Source organism: Neofelis nebulosa, chromosome 8 (assembly GCF_028018385.1).
Source record: "Neofelis nebulosa isolate mNeoNeb1 chromosome 8, mNeoNeb1.pri, whole genome shotgun sequence".
NCBI classification, from domain to species: Eukaryota; Metazoa; Chordata; class Mammalia; order Carnivora; family Felidae; genus Neofelis; species Neofelis nebulosa.
Genome location: NC_080789.1, coordinates 47,315,363 through 47,333,487, shown reverse-complemented (window position 1 = coordinate 47,333,487; position 18,125 = coordinate 47,315,363). Strand labels below are relative to the sequence as shown.

The window sequence follows — 18,125 nt, the reverse complement described above, 5'->3', positions numbered from 1 at the left end:
GGTCATCCTAAGGAAACAAAATTAGCATGGGGGCGTCTGCCTGGCTCAGTCAGTAGAGCATGGGAATTGATGCTTGATCTCAGAATTGTGATTTTGAGCCCTATGTTGGGTGGAGAGATAACTTAAAAAATAAAGAATGGGGGCGCTGGGGTAGCTCAGTTGGTTGAGTGTCCAGCTTCAGCTTAGGTCATGATCTCCTGGCTTATGAGTTCAAACCCCACGTCAGGCTCTGTGCTGACAGCTCAGAGCCTGGAACCTGCTTCAGATTCTGTGTCTCCCTCTCTCTCTGCCCCTCCCCTGCACACGTTCTGGCTCTCTGTCTCTCAAAAATGAATGAACATCAAAAACTTTTTTAGAATAATAATAGTAATAAAAAGAATGAATTGTGAAGACTGTTGTCTAGTGCTGCCTTCAAAAAAAGAATTAACACAAGGGTGCCTGCCTTGCTCAGTCAGTAGAGCATGTGAGTCTTGATATCAGGTTCGTGAGTTTGAGCCCTGTGTTGGGTATAGAGATTATAAAACTTAAAAAAAAAAAAGAATTAGCACAGACTTAGTAATTATTTGTATTGGCATGGGCTCAAAATTACTAGCGTTGGAGGTGATCAAGATTTAAAAAGCAAAAGAGTAATAATATAATAATAATCAGATTATATAACAAAAATCATAAATTTACACCAGGATGATGACTGAAACAATTATCTTACTGTTACAAGAGTGGGTACTTGTGGCTTGAGATAAAGTTTCCAGTTTGCCTTTACATACTGACTTAAATAGTGCTGTATCTCAATAAATTTAGATTGTGAGTGAAGATGATATGCTCTGGAAAACAGATCATTTACACAGTGGATACAGTGATGACAGAGACAATAAGATTGAAGATGGATGTGAAGATTTTTAATAACTAAGCCCAAAGTTGAATTTAAAAACAATCTTTGTATGGGAAAGTATATATTGGGTTGTAATTTTTCAAGAATAAGTGATGTCTATTTCTTTTAAAGTAAGTGGAATTATTGCATAAGATTGGCTTTATTAAATTTCTCCTCTTATTTTATGTGCCTGGAAGCAAAAATTTAATACTGTAATTTTATAGTCAGATTTCCGACTTTTTCACATGCCCTGTTAGCCCTTCCGTAGTCAATCTGTTTCTTTATCTTAGCATTGCTTCCTTCATTTTCTTTTTTCCTCATAGGAGTTTGGTAAAGCATGACATTTTCTAAAATATTACTCTTGATAAAAGCAATATTTTTGTTTAGGTGACAAACAGCATGTTTGGTGCTTCAAGAAAGAAGTTTGTAGAGGGGGTCGACAGTGACTACCATGATGAAAACATGTACTACAGCCAGTCTTCTATGTTTCCACATCGGTCAGAAAAAGATGTAAGTTAATCAGTTATATTGTGTTTACTTAGCAGTGTATGTCTGTGTCCTTCTGGTTCCTGAAAAATAGTATATGAATTGCAAAATACCGTCTTTAATCGAGTGACTGTATTTTAGGCCCAGTGCTACCCCCTGGGGATGCAATGGCCTATGGGAGCTTACATTCTAATGGGAGATAAAATGTTCTATAATTCTTAAGTTGGGATATGGTAATACAGTGGTAGGAAGTACTCAAAATCCTCTGGTAAACATGGTATTCTAGATTATTAGTTTTTTTAACTTGTGAAGTAACTTGTTTTAATATTAAAATATACACATAGAGTAGAAAGCAGATTTGCACAGATTTAAAGATGTAATGGCAAGATTTAGTGAAACCTTACCTTTGCTCTTTAATCTTCAGGGTGTAACCCTAAGCTTCAGTTAGTAAGAGTATCTCCTCTGTTCATCCGTAGAGATGCTACTACAGAAAAATTTTGGAAGAACTGTATTCGAACATAGATGTTATGTTATAGAGGTGTGAATTAAGTGCTTTGGAAGGCTAGTAGTTCAGTAATCCCGTTTGGAATGAAAGGATTTCACACAGCCAAGTCATAATTAGCAAATTGATAAAATATTTTTAAATCAATTAATTGTTGTTTTCAAATTCTAGTAAGCCTCTTTAAATTATACACTATATACTACAGTAGTCAAACCAGTTGCATTTTTGTATTTGTAGCCACCCACCCTTTTTCTCTTTTCAACCCTTTATAAACTTGGCTATTCCTAATTTCCCTATCTATATAACAATCTATTCTAGTTAATAACCTAATGGGATTGTTACTGATATTTAAAGCACTGATAAAATTCTAAGATCTGTAAGAAATGCTCTCATTTTTCATTAAAGTCGACCATTAGTAAATTAATTCCTGTGTCTTACAATCAGTTTTTACCCCCTCCTATTTTGATGAGACTCCCCTTTATTTTTGTTTGAAAATTGTGTCATTTTGGCAACAGTGTGTCAGTTGTGTTATTAGGACTCTTTTCAAAATATGTGGTGACTTCATAATTAGTGTGCAGTTTAAGAGCTGATAGAATAGTGTCATCTCATTAATTTTCTGTTACCTTACTGCTCTTCTGTTTACTCTTGGATATAAATTATAATTGAGTTACGTTTCACTTAAGTTTCTATGTTTATGTCTTGGTCTTGTAGTTGAAGAATTTGGAATATCTTCCGGCTAATGTTGGTTGCAAAAACTGTAACACTAATCCACGTGTATATTACTATGATTGTATAGGGAAAGTTAAGTCTGATGAAAAAAAATGGTAGTAGAATATTACTTATTGAAGAAAAGCACTCATTCTGATTAGGAAGATATGAAGCTTTCAAACAAATCTGGAATAAAATATGTACAGAGAATGATAAAGATGTATGTCTTCCAGAGAACAGAAATGCTGTATATCCGAGGTTTTTAGTCACCATTATTAAATACACTCACATATGTTGGTTACCATTCCTGTTTAGTCGTTTGTCACAAAAATAACACAATGATTTGCTTTAGAAAACTTTTTTTTTTAATTAGGAAGGTAATAAGACATAAGAAATTAGGCTCTAAAGCCTAACACTTATATGTGTTTGGATCTTGGCTTTGCCTGTTACCAAGGACTTCTCCAAGCCTGTGTTTTTTTCTCCTTTAAGCTGGGACAAATTTCTACTGTTGCTGATACTTTTTTTAATAACAAAATAGTACCAGAGGTATTATACAAATTTTTAAAAACATGCATGAGAAGGGAGAAGAAAAATTACCCATAATTTTGCTGATCAGGAATAATTTTCTGCTAAAATTTTGATTTAATACATTAAATATTTTTACTTTAAAAATGTTATCATGTAAATCTCGAACATATTAACATATTTTCCACTAGAAAGTTTGTACCAGTTTTTACTCTGAGCAACACTTTCCATGCCCTCAAAAATACCAGCTGTTACTTACCTCTAAGTCTTTGCAGTATACAGAAGAAACTTACTGTCTTAAAATATATTAAGACATTGTTAAATTTACACACATAGGCATGCACACACTCAAACACACATGGTAACATGTCTTTTCCACGTAGTTACTGGCCATTTGTATTTCTTCCTTTGTGGATTACCTATTTTTGTCCCATTTTCTATTTCTCTATTGAGATGGTAAGTCTTGTTTATTTGTTAGTGTTCTCCATAAATTAAGATTAATAGACCCTTGTGCTCCATTACAAATACTTTCCCAGTTTTTTTGGCTTACAGTTTAGGGAATGGTTTTTAAATGTAAAAATATCTATCATTCTTACTGAATTTGACTCCTCAGTGTTTTTATTTTTATGCTTTTATGTTTTTGAGATCATACTTAGACTTTTTCCAGCTATTTTCTTCTGGCATTTTTGTGCTTCATTATTCACATGTAACTTAGCTCCCTTAGAAATATATTTTAGTTTGAAGTGTGAATATTGGTGCCTAGATCTCCACCCAGCACTCCTCCCACCCTTTCAGGTTATCCAATATCCAGTTGTCCCAACACCATTTATAATTCAGATCACAGGTTAGAAAACTTTCCCATAAAGGACCAGATAGTAAATATTTTAGGGTTTATAGGCCAAGAGGCTAAATAAAGAATATTATGTAGGTATTTATATAACCATTTAAAAAGTTAAAAAAAAGTTTTTTTTAGTTCACACACCCTACAGATAATAAGCTTTGTGCTGGATTTGGCCTGCAGGCAGGAATCTGCCCAACCCTGAGTTAGACCATTCATTTAAGGCTAATTGAAATCCTCCCTGCATATGTATTAATGTCTGATTGGGCCTGTTTCTAAACTCTTGTTCTGTTTCTCATGCTGATTCTGTGGCAGAACTGCAACATAGTTGAATTGCTGTAGCTTTATAGACAATTTTCACATCTTAGTCAGGTAAGGTCTTTCACATCCTTCTTTATAAAATATTTTTGACTATTGCACATTTATACCTATGGTTACCTTCTTTTAGAAGTCTGGTGTCTGTCTTCTGTTGTTCTGATGCCATTTTTTAATAAGTAGGGTTTTATGGTTGCCATTTTTGTTACATTTTTCTCATTGGTTTTTACTGATAGAATAGTTTGTATTTATTTTACAACCAACTACCTTACAAAACTCTTACTAGTTTTTGTTGATTGGGAACAGGGGCTCTGCAAGTCCTACTGTATGATTTTATATCTCACTCACATGATTTACTAACCAGGTGTCCTTGGGCAAGTTAGTCTCTTTGTGTCTCAGTTTTTTCATCTATAAGATAGGAATAACAGTATATGATTCATAGGTGGCTATAAGGATTGAATGAATAAACATATGCAAAACTTTCAGAAGACCAGATAGTAAATATTAAATAAATTTTGCTACTAATATGAACAATAATAATATTATTATTCCATTTGATTGTCTTGGGTTTTTTACATAGTTATGTATATCATCTACAAATAACAATTATTTTACTATAAAACTATTGAGGAGAAAGCTTTTAAACGTAACAAATAGATGAGATAATTTTGTAATTTTTTTCTCTCTGGGAACAGTGAGAAAATAATTTCAAATTCTTGTTTATGATAAAGAAAAACTGACCAGTGATTGAGTGAATCTGTATGCCATTTATTTAAAAAAGTCCTGGGGCGGCTGGGTGGCTAAGTCGATCCAGTGCCGACTTCAGCTCAGGTCACGATCTCATGGTTTGTGAGTTCGAACCTCGTGTAGGGCTCTGTGCTGATGGCTTGGAGCCTGGAGCCTGCTTCAGATTCTGTGTCTCCCTCCCTCTCTGCCCCTCCCCTGCTCATGCTCTGTCTCTCGGGAATAAATAAATGTTAAAATTTTTTTTAAAAAAAGTCCTAATGTACCCTATCCATATAGTATAAAATGTAAGTATCATATGCATGGTTGTAGAAGTATTTGGGAAGCTGTTCTTTATGTGATTGTGTACTAATTAAATTGCTAAGTAGTTCTTCAGGACTACTTATTTTCCAAGGCCTTTAATTTCAAGAGATGCTTGTGTATGGATATGTCTTTGTATAGAATGCTGAATTTGCTATTTTGATGTATAAACACCATTTTATAAATATTACAGATATGTTATTTAAGCGTTTTCATAAGATTAAATAAATTAGAGGTAGATATGGGCTTGATTTCTTTTTTATTATAATTATTTTCTTTTTTAAAAAATTATTTTCTATTTGGGGACATTATGGAAGATGAAAAACATTCATATAAGATGTCAATAGACAGCTCTTTAGGGATAATATAATCTAAACAGCTTAGAGTTATTGGTGTTTAAATACATTTGTATTTGAATTGCTAGTCTATTTTCTAGTCCTGTGAGTCTGTGCACTCAATTGATAATTCTTAAGCATAATCATTTTAGAAGCACAAACTCACGGGAACTCCTTTTCCCTTGCTTTAATATATGCTGTAAAGACAAGAAATGTGACACATGTTCCTTTTTAAAAAGCTCTTAAAACTGGTAAGAGTAGGCCACTTTCTTATTTTGACAAACAGCAACCATTTTGAACTCATACCTAGCTTTTGTACTTGTGTTAGCCTACAGTAATTATGGCTGCTAGGATTTCTTTCAGACCAATTAATAACCAGTATTTCATTAAAACCTATTTATAAACTTGTATTATTATAAAATAAATTATTGTTGTCATCATTATTAGTATTAACTACATGTTGGAGTCCTGCTTGGCTGACTGTCCAGTTCATTAATTACACTCACATTCCTTTCTACCCGAAGACCTTGGTGTCCTTTTTTTTGTTTTGTTTTGTTTGTTTTTCGGATCTTCACATGGTTCTGTCTATCATCTCTCACTGTATCTACTAAAATGCCTTCCCTGAGAAGAAGCCGTCTCTCTTTGCCTAAGTAGCTTTGTGTATACTATCAGTACTACTCCCACTGTATCCTTCAAGATTCTTTCTTGCACTTTCATAATCATAGCATCTCTGTATCTGAAATACATCTTCATTAATTGTTTATTATCCTCTCTACTCCATTAGAATTTAGGTCTAGTTTACTGCTGTGTTCTTAGAACACATATATAATAATGCATATGAGTTAGTAGGCTGTCAGTGAGTTTTTGTTAAAGAAAGGGAGGGAAAGGAGTTGATATTGAAAAATAGCAGTTAAGATTATTTGCAGATATTATTACCTAAAAAAACTCAAAAATCACCTTTAAAACTTTAATTGAAAATATGAATGTGTATAAATGTGTGAAATTTTTATGACAGTGATAACCTGATAGAGTTAAATTAAGTAAATAATAAATAAATCAGACTATACTCTAAAGAAACTGGAATTAAATATCAAACCATTTGAAGGGAATGCTCTAAAACCCTTTACATTCATGGGCAGTCACATAATCTTCAAACTCCATATTTTAAAGATAAAAGCCTATTATTAAGGGGGGGGGTTAAAATGATATAAGATATATCAAATTGTGATATATGTACAAAAAGAATCACAAAATGTTTCATCTCAATAATAATAATAAAAATTCATGGAGGGGTGCCTGGATGGCTCAGTTTGTTAGGCATCTGACTTCAGCTCAGGTCATGATCTCACAGTTTATGGATTTGAGCCCTACATCAGGCTCTGTGCTATCAGACTGCTTCAGGCCTGCTTCAGACGCTATGTCTCCCTCTCTCTCTGCCCCTCCCCTGCTTTTGCTCTCTTTCTCTCTCTCAAAAATAAATAAACATTAAAAAATATTTTTTTAATGTTAAAAAAATTCATAGTTAGAAAATGATATTTTATTTCTACATACTAGTAAGGAAGCTTTGTTTTTCATGGAAGAATAGCCAGTCTCTGAGGGAGTATTGAAGTAATTGCTGTAGAACTATATAATTAATTCAAACTTCATAGAAAACTATTTAGAAATGGATTAAAAAACCTTTTAGAAATGTGAACACTTTTTGAATTAGTCCTATGCCTTCCTATATATTTGGCTCTCGTCTAAAATTCAGATAATATTAAGATGTTCATTGCCATACTTTGAATTTGAATATTAAATGTTCTGTAGGAATTTACATTGACTCTTGTAGCATGCATTATACTTTTTGTAAATGCTCTTTTTAATATTTTTTTTATTTGAGAAAGAGCGTGCAAGCAGGGGACAGGCAAAGGGAGTGAGAGAGAGAATCCAAAGTAGGCTCCACACTCAGCACAGAGTCCAGTGTAGGGCTCGATCCCCTGACCCTGGGATCATGAACTGAGCTGCAGTCAAGAGTCGGACACTCAACCAACTGAGCCACCTGGGCGCCCCCAACAGTGCTTTGTAAAACTTAATGTTTTAGTCAAAATTATTTGAAATAACTAGTAAACCCATAACTTGTTTTTATCTGATTCATAAGGTACAAGGTCCTGTGACTTATTGGCTATTTTAAGTTTTTCTGATTATTCCCTCTCTTCTTCCTTCTTATTTTGGTCTTTTGTGTTATCTTCTTACAGTTTTTCTTTTTGTGCCTGTTTGCTAGATTTCGCTCTGACTTCAGTGGTTTCATTTTTAAAACCGTACTGTTGTTAATTTTAAAATGTTCTTCAGATTCTGTCATAGGTTGAGAACTTCTTTTCTGTTATGTTTTTTTCCTGTTTGTAGATATATAGTCAAAGTTATACTTCTTTGTTACTTTTGTGCTGGATTAATAGCAGCATGTTAGGAACTGTTCTGTCCATACCTTTACGTATATTATACAGTGAATTTTTTTTAAGGATATTTAAAAACTTGTTTCAATTTTTAATTGCTTTTGTGATCAGGGAATATTTATTTAACCAAAATTTCTTGCATTTTGAAGACATTTGTTATTAGAAAATAAATTCTTGACAAAACTGATTTTAGTGTTTAATATGTTTTGTGAGTGAAGGTACATTTATTGAAGGGAATAATGGAGAGGTGGTCACTGTTGAGAAGCAGAGAATAATTAACACCTTTGTGTTGTAATGGATTGCTGGCAGGAGCCACATTTGTTTATTATTAAATTTTTAACTATCTATCTATTTTCATATATTTTTTTAAAACAAAATTTTTAGACTTTTTTTGGTCATGGATTTCAGAGTTGTATCTAGTAAATACAACTGTATCTTTTAAATACGGTGTCTATCGATTTTCTTAACATTGTATATAATAAAGGATTAAATGGGCTTTTTGTTGGGTCACGGAAATAATTAAATCACATTACTATTTCTTCTAGCTGCTTCCTGGTTTTTGTTGTTGGTTGACTGCAGTGTGTTTTATAGACTGAAAAATGAGAAAGACTGATTGAAATGATGGTTTTGGACTGGGAACATGGTAACCTTGTTGGTTTCAGCATTCTACTGATTGTGTGACATTTAATTTTTTTCTACCATTTCCCCCATCTGTGAACATAAGTTCTTATTTTGCCTGATTTGTGATGATGAACTTCTTTCTTTAGCTTCTTAGACAAAAATTAATATAAATGTAGGGTACTTTTCAGTAAGTTCCCCAAAGGCTGAATGACCCTCTGCCTGCTGTTAAAGGGAGTCCTGCATTAGGAGGAAAATTAGATTATTAGCAGCAGTTGCTACCATTTACTGAGCACTTACTATGTGCCATATCTTATCTCATTTAATCTTCACTTCAACTCTATGAGGTAGGTAGTGTTACTTCCATCTTACAGGAAAGAAACAAAGGCCCGGCTCTTCCATGGGTAAGTGGCAGAACCAGGATTCAAACCTAGATTTTTTTTTTCTGACTCCAAAGCTGGGCTTATGTTGCATTCCCTACTGTAATGTGCCTATTGATCGAAAGTTTCACATTTTTCTAAGAAATTTATATTATTAACTTTCAGCATTTAAAATATATGTAAGTTTTCTGTTGTATGTTAATTGTAGTTCTTGCTGTGCCATGGTACATTTCTTACACATTTTCTTTGCCCTTATAAATAGCATTTCTATCCATTCACGTTCCTTTATTGTGTGTTAATACATTTTTAGCACTGACATATTTCATGAAGTATGCTCTCAGAGTTTAAAAATACATACCATTAGGGACCAGTTTTATAAGAAATCAAACATTTGTATTTTTGATGTTTTGAGGCAGTCATTTTAATATCTGTTTGCATAGCTAATTAATGCTTATTTTACATGGATGTTTTGAAGGTTATAAACTCTTAAGTTTAATAAAACTACTTTCCTATTCCTGTAGAGTATTGTTAGTGCTAACTTTCTTCATGTTCTCTCACACATAGAGAAAATGGTAATATTTATTATGTCACACTGGTAAATGGGTCACCCTACTGCTCTTGGTCTCCAGTACTTGACTCAGGGAGCCATGCCCCTCTCTACCTTCATGCTGTGTGCCTCCCTCCCTCAGCCTCCTGCTGTTGTGAGGGCTGATATCTTGGCACATCTGTAATTTCTGTGGGTATGTAAACTTTGTGAGAAAGTGGACGAAAATGTCTCTTTGGAGTTATGTATTTAGTAAACATAATTTTATATTTAGCAAACAAATTTCTGGGAAAAGTAAAATTTTTAAGAGGTCCTTCTAAAATGTTCACATTGTGGATCATTCTGAGACATGTATTCATATTTTCTGATCTCTTATATTTGAAGCTTTTGGAAACTATTCTTTTACTTTTATTTGTACATTGATAACAGAAAATCATGATTTTAAGCATTTTATATAAGCCTTTTATCTTCTGTCACCAACTAAAGCTTTATTATATGTTACACATTTTCTTTGATTTTTTTTTTTTTTTTTTTTTGTAATTTGGAAATGAGCCTTTTAAGGTGCTTAAAATATTTCCAGTTAGTTGGCAACAGTAATGATGATGGTATCTAACAAAAGAACTTGATCAGGCATAAAATGCGTATTCTTTTAGTTTGATTGGTTAGATGGTGTACCCTCTGGATTTGAGAAGGAATATTTATAAGGTTTGAGGCTTTGTAAAAAAATTTTTTTCTATATTTAAATACTATTTTCTGAGTAGTGTGTTACTCAGCCTTACCTCAGGAGAGTGATGTATATCATTAGTTTAAAACTATTGTATGAAAGTTTTTGTGAATTTTTGAATAATTTGAACACCTCAGAATTTTGACATGAAAATAGCATGAAATGTGCATTGTAAATTCTCTATGTAAGTATTTCTACTTCTGATTCCCCTAATGTAGTCGATACCAGCACAGTTCTTCACTGGATACCAGAGTGGCCTGATAGTTCCCTGTCTGGTGACTCTTTACCCTCTTACTTTTCTCTAAACCTCAACCATTTCAGCAGTTGCTTCTGCCCCAGAGTGCCTCTCTTTTATAGTCCCACTTCTGCTCTTCTGGCTTAGTAACTTATGTCTCCATACATTTTTGCTGTTGGAATTATCATCCTAGGGCACAGTTTGATCAAGTCACTTCCTTGTTTAATATTATTTTTTCTCTTTGTTGCCATAGGTGGTAGTCATCTGGCCCCAGCATATTCTTTTATTTTCCATTCTTCTGTGTATGCCCAAATGCGCATAGACGTATAAGCCCCACCTCCCTTCACTAATTACATGTTATGAAATCACTGGTGTTTTTTATTTTGTTTGTATTCTAATCCTGTCACTAACTTTCATCATACTTTTACTCACTGCGTATTCTCAGCCTGGAAGATCCTCATCTGTACCCACATCAGATGTTACTGCTCTATAAAATATTCCTGTTACCTCACCCTCATTTAGAGTTATCTTCCTCTGGTGATACTTCAGAGCATTTACTGCATTGTACCTTAGAGTATAATTAGGTGTATAATTCATTCTCTTCTACTAGAGTGTAACTCTTAAGATGATATGGCCCAAGGTTTATATAGTTAAATTATTTTGGTGGTTGCTTAATATAAGAGAATACACAAACATACACTTAAGTGTACACATTTTTATTTACTCATTTTATCTACTTTGTGTATAGCACTGCCACATGCAGTGCCCAGTCTCTGTGAGGAAATAAAAAATGAATATAACATGCCTTCAAAGAATTTATATTCTACTAGGAAAAAATGACACTGATGCAATAAATCGAAAGACGTTGATAAGTGCCAAAGTCACATCACTCACTCACCGTATACATTATATACTATGTCTATATATAGTATATGTAGTATATGTATATGTGTATGTAAGTATTTTGTATATGTAACTTATAAGTTACATATACTTACAAGTCTATGTAAGTAATTTTGACTTGTCCTTTGGTATTAGGCCCTCTGCCCACTTACTATATGATTCTATGCATGTTTGTTACATTTTTCTACCCATTTGATACACATCAACTATTTGCAAATATAAATGTTAGGAAATATTCTTACAAAATATAAAACTTTCCTACTTAGGTAATCTTACTTTCAACTTTTAATAAACTGAATTTAAAATTTAGCTTAGTATATTATCTAAGAATCAAGTAATTTCACTGACAAATGTATAGAGGCTGACTTTTTGAGATGCTGCCTTCATGGTTTTGTTAGCCTAGTTTTTTGTTTTTGTGTTTGTTTTAAGTGAAATAATGATGCTGCTGTAGTTTTATTTGGAGTAACTTGAAACAAAACTTATAGTAATCAGAAATTGGTTTTATAGGTACATTTTGATTTCATCCAGTTGTGATATTTTCTCTAGAAACATGGAATTCATTATGTAATATTTGTTTTGTGATGTTTTGAAGAATGAGAAATGTGTGTTGACTCTCCCATTATGATGTATAGATTTGTAAAGTGTAAATGCATTGCTCTGTGTACTTTCTTTACGGTCTAATATAATTAATTTGTTTCTAGATGCTGGCATCACCATCTACGTCAGGTCAGCTGTCTCAGTTTGGGGCAAGTTTATACGGGCAACAAAGTAAGAATTTTGTATTTATTCTGGGATACTTGATTTAAGACAAAAATAACTACCAAGTAAAGAACAACCAGTGCTGCCCTTGTGGGTCAGTTCTAGGATTTAAAAGAAAAGATTTTTAATTTTCAGTTTTCCTTATTTCACTCACATAGCAAAACTTATTATTTCAGACCTAATTCAAAATTTGTTGTTATCTGGATATAGGATAGATTGAAATTTATTTTTACATCTTTTGTATCTGTACATTCCTTTGTTAGTACAGTGTTTTTTGAAGAAAATTTTGCTAAGCAAATAAATAATAGACATTCTCTGTGTTTTCAGTTAGAGGAAGTTAAAACATTTTTTGTTTGGTCAGTTGAGTGGATTGTTTTGTTTGTGTTTTTTGGCTTTTTTATTAATGAAAGACCATAACAATTTGTGAAATGTTCTCTTTGTTTAGCACGTATTTCTTCTTTCACTTTAGCTCAGTCTGGATATAGAACATATGTTTTTGACTCACAGTTCAATGCTTTTTCCAAATATAAGATTGAATTTCTTTTTAAGTACGGTAATGCTTTTATAGCGCTTAGCACAGTGCCTGGCGCATAGTAAGCGCTCAATAAATGTTAGCTATGATTATCACATAAAATTTTTATAAAACTAAGTAATAAAATCTTCCAATTTTTTTCAAATTAATTGTCTACACTGTTAAATATTAATAAGATTTTATTATCTCTAATTTTCTAAGATTTTATTATCTGATTAATGTCAGAGACTGATGTCTCATCTCTCTTAATAGAAGGGGAGTGTTAAAAGGGATATAAATTCCCACCAAAGATTACAGAAATAAAGTAACTGGAGGAGACAGTATGCTCACTGAGGATCTTAAGCAGCTTCAAATAAAAATCAGTTATTTGATTTGGGACCCTTTCCCAGTATAATAAAAAGCAAAATTTTGATAGGTATCAGAATAGTTCATCAGACAACTTTATTGTTCAAATTTATTTTGAAGGTTAGCAAAGGGAGGAACTTATTTTGTTAGACAAATATAGTTTCCATCTACTTTATTCTTCCTTCCTCTTTTGCTGTGGGGTGCCACTTTGTTAATACAGAATTAGTAAATAAAATTATTAATTGCATATAGATATTAGCACTTTTCCTGTAGTCATGTAGAAAATATTTTTTAAAAAGCTTTACATTGCATAAAAGAGGTGTTGCTTATTTATCCACAAATGTTCATTCTAATTGTTGAGGGGATGTTATTAGCTAGTAATTTGTTTCATTTAGCCTGTGTTTTAGTATGAAACCTACTACTTTCACTGTTCTGGCAGTCTTTACCATGAAAATATCTAGTTATTTTAAAGCTACCCTTATCTCTATAGAGTAACTGCAAAGAACTTTGTTTTCTTTTTAAAGCCCACAATTTATCACAGCAGAAAGTAGATATGGAATGGAGAAAAATGATACTTGAGAAGCTAAGGTTATTTATGAAGGAGAATGGCAATTATTTTACAGTATAATCAGCTATATGGACTTCTAAAATCTGCTGTAATTTTTTACCCTGCAAATGTGAAATTGTAATTGGGTTAAGATATGGAATGGGTTAATGTTTGAAATATAGTTTTTTATTGGTATCAGATACTTAATTAACTTCTTTATGTGTGTAAAATGGTTGTGTTAATTATTAAGAGTATACAAAGATTAATGAATGAACAAAGTTGTTTTCATTAGATAAAGTATTTTGTACTTGGTCATTTAAAAAGAAATCACATATGACAGATATTTCCTGTTGGAATTTAGTATAGTATATGGCTGTATTCCTCCTGTAGCATTGGCGAACCAGCATTTTCAATGCATGGCTCAATCTTTTAACTAAGACATTGTAGGTATTAGTCTACAGAAAAATCAACCCTTAGGTCAACTGGAACTGAACTGTCTCAAGTCAGGGTACAGTTATTCCTTTCCAGGGTACAGATCTAGAAGGTACAACTAGTGAAAAAAAGACAGGGGCTGGATTCCCAGTCTCTGTTCATTAGGATAGACCCGAAAGGGCCAAATATGTCATTTAGCTGCTAAGTAGTCTGAACACACACCTTGTCAGAGAGAACACCAGCTACCCTGTGGGACTTGAGGCTCTGGGTTTCAGTAGTATAAATTAGTCAGAATGTTAATACTTGAGAAGCTAACCTCAATAAAGGATAGTGAGATAGAAGGAATAGTAGGTGGGATAGATTAGTGACATTCTTCTTATGGTAACTAATTCTAATTGTGCATTAGGCTTGATATAACTTGCCTCCAAAGTGTATTAAATACTACCATTCACTCTGTATTCAGATTGGCAAAAGTTCAGCAGGAATTTGTACCATTAAAATGGAGGTCTACCATCTGTTTTGTTTTCTTTTTTTAATTTTTATTTCTTTAACATTTATTCATTTCTGACAGAGACAGGGCGTGAGTAGGGGAAGAGCAGAGAGAGAGGGAGATGCAGAATCGGAAGCAGGCTCCAGACTCTGGGCTGTCAGCAGAAAGCCCGATGTGGGGCTTGAACTCATGAGCCATGAGATCATGACCTGAGCTGAAGTCGGACATTTAACTGACTGAGCTACCCAGGCACCCCGTGTTTCGTGTTCTTGATGATTACAGAGGTTAGAGGTGGAGAAGGAAGAGTAGCCTCCAAAACTGACACTCACAGAGATTAAACAAGGGAGGACGTTCCTCTTGGAATGGATACAGGCCTGGTGAAGCCTACATTTTGCCTGATTTATGTGGAAGTAATTGTGTAGTACATAAGGGTACCTAGAAGATGCTGGACTAGGGGCTTGTATGGTCACAGGTTCCAGTATAGTCTGACTGTATCCAAGTAGGTAACTTACTTTTCATCTACGAGTTCATGTGAATACTGTGTATTAAATGATAGCTATAAAAGCTATTGAATGGAATCTTGTGTTCAAGTTGCATAATGTTCTCTACTTGTCATCTTTGCATGTGTAAGATTTTGGGTATGCCTTATAGGTTTAAAGACCCCCTTGGGCTTCCCAAAGCTACCAACTAGTTTGGAATTAACAAGGAACCAGGAATTAATCTCTCCGCAACATTCAGTGCATTGAAATTAAATTGTAGTAAAGTTGGAGTGACTTCTTTCTTACCAAAAAGATTTAGAGCTTTGGAGAATTGTCCAGAAGGGAAACTACTATTTACTGAGTGCTTCCTATATGCCTATTATCTTATAGGCACATAGGTTAACTAGCTCTCAGGATGAATCCATGATAAATATTTGTATCTGAATTCTCTGAGGACCTGGGTCATTTGCTGGGGAAAGAAATAAATTTGTCTTTCTGGGATCTGGACTCCTGACTTGAGAGCAGTTGGCACATTCTCATGCTTTGAACAATATCCTCCTGTTTTAAGAACACCTAGATGAAGGCTGTTTTGTTTTGTGGAGAACCAGAGCACAGGTGGGTGACTGAGAAGTGGTGCTGTTGACAGTGTATTTAGGCAGATGACACATTTCAGAAAATTATAGGACCATTTAACAGACACTTGAATTAATACTGAATGCTCTGGGAGTTCTTGTTCTCAAGCACATGTTATAGTTGGGGAGGTCAAGACATTTATATGTAAAATGTTACATAACAGCCTACAATGCTAATACATAGGTTAAAAAGTATTGTGTTGAATGGTATGGACAGATTTAGGGTTTAGAGAGAAAAAAGCACAGTAAGCTTCAAAAAGAAGATAGGACTTGAGTTTAATTGGAACTTACTGAGTGCCTACCATAAAATGAATGGCATAATGTTGCCTAGTGCAGATGTGTGGTAGAAGAGGTCATTCTGCTGTATATACACTGTATGTACAGTGTACCTACTGCTGTGATGTTACTGCCTTTATTTATTACATGTCTTTACTGCCTTTGTATCCTCTGTATTCTGTACATCTCAGGCACTCAGTAAATGTTTATAGAATGCATGTTGAGCAAGCTATAGTTAATCTGGTAGATAAGTACACAAGGTATTTTATTACAAAGCAGAGGAGGAAGGACCGAGTTTTCTAGCTATTTCAGAGGTGGGAGTAATCACGTATCTTGGAGAATGATCAGGAAAGCATTTACAAATGAAGTCATGTTTAACATTGGCCTTAAACAGACTGTGGGGTAAGGTTGTTCTAGTGGTGGGAGCAACACCTACAGCATGGGGTAATTTGGGGGCAGTCTAGTTTATCAAGGCAAGGGAAACCTCTTAGGCTATTACGTTGGTTTCATTCAAGAAGTATGATCTTTATAGTTCTGTGGGATATATCTCAAGATCTTTACCATTTTTCAAGGTCAAGAACACAAGCATACAGTTTTCCTGCAGAAAACAACGATTTTGTGAAAACCATTACTTCACTAGACTGTAAGTTTATTTTCACCTTTAGGACCACCTGTTGACTTTTTTTTTTTTTTTTTTGCATAGGTGTGTTTCACATCCCACCTCACCCACCCCCAGAAAGTTAATACTTACTGCATATTTACTATGTGTATGGTGCTATTTTAAGTACTTTATAGGAATTAACTCATTTCATCTTCACAACTATCCCAAGAGAGGTTAAGGGATTTGCCCAAGGTTTTACAGGCAGTAAGTACTAGAGCCAGGATTCTATTACTTAGTAAGTGTAACTGTGTGAACATCAGTTGAGAACAGAAGTTTCTTTGAATCCTGGATGTTACATATTACTTACTGAATGTCATGACCCTAGATAGTGGGCTATTAGCACATAATAGAAACAACAAATGTTAAATCCACAGATTTAAAGAGTTTTCTGACCAGGGCATGGTGGTAGTATTTAGTTGGCTGCTTCTACCATGGGTGAAATATTATTCCAGGATGTAAGAGTATGGCAAATAACAAAGATCTTGTTTTCATGGAGCTTATATTTTAATGGGGAAAAAAATAATTGTGCAGACAACTAGGAAATAACATGATTCTGGTAGTAAGCACTATAATAATTAAGTCAGGTTAAGGGATGAGTGGATGGAATTACTATTTCACATGGAGCAGTCAAAGAAGTTATCTCTGAGGAGGTGATATTTGAATGGAAACTTGAATGTTGAAAAAGGGACATCTTTGGAAAGATCTGGGGGATCTTTGGAAAGATCAGGTACAGACGATAGCAAATGGATCCTCATCAGAATGTAAGAATGAACTTAATGAGTTAAAGGAAGAGTGAGAGGGCCAGTGTAATGAACAAAGAAAGTAGAAGATTAATGGGGTAGCAGGTGTCAGATCATGGAGTCTTGTAGAGATTTTATAAAGACTTTGGATTTATTCTAAGTTTAATGGAAGGATTTTAAGATACAGTTTCATTTTTAAAAGATCACTTTGCTCTGTAGCAAAGGGACTGAGTGGTGAGGGCCAAATGATAAGAAGAGAAAGACAGTGCTGCTGCTGCAGCATTCCAGGCAGGAAAATAGGCTTGGGCCGGGGATGGAGGTGTTAGGAAGCGGTCAGATTTGGGATATTTTGGAGATAGAGCTAATATGATTTGGTGATGTAGGATGTGAAAGAGACAGATCAAAGATTTCTAAAGTTTGAAACCCGCATTACTTTGTGAATGGGTGTCATGAATCTAGAGTGGGAACTTAGGTTGAGGAGGAGTAAGCCAAATGTTGTCAGGTACTCTCAGCTGGTTCCAGTATAGCAGCAGCTTTTCATAGTTGAGAATGTCGAAGCCAGTTAACTCCATCCATGTTTCTTTCTTGTTCCATACATCCTTAGTACCCAGAAGCAAGCCTATTCCTCCTCCACGCTATATATCACCGGTCCTCATTTTCATACATCTTATTGTTTTCTCATACTGAATTGTTAACAATGTTTTTACCCACCTGACTCATCATCACCACCATCAAATACCTGACTAGATCTCTTTCACTATTTTAATTCATGTTCTAT

At 34.0% G+C, this 18,125-nt stretch overlaps 1 protein-coding gene across 5 annotated transcripts in view; it reads left to right on the top strand.

Annotated features, from left to right (window-relative positions):
* The window catches only part of CNOT2 (CCR4-NOT transcription complex subunit 2), a 128,178-nt gene that overhangs the window by 81,783 nt on the left and 28,270 nt on the right, over positions 1-18,125 (top strand). For 3 of the 5 annotated variants that reach the window (XM_058682150.1, XM_058682147.1, XM_058682148.1), the window contains exons 3-4: positions 1,256-1,378; positions 12,156-12,222. In XM_058682150.1, coding sequence (XP_058538133.1) covers positions 1,256-1,378; positions 12,156-12,222 — 190 coding nt within the window. Of the gene's footprint in view, positions 1-1,255; positions 1,379-12,155; positions 12,223-16,450; positions 16,590-18,125 lie in introns of those variants that run through there. The other 2 variants (XM_058682151.1, XM_058682149.1) reach the window with 2 other exon arrangements.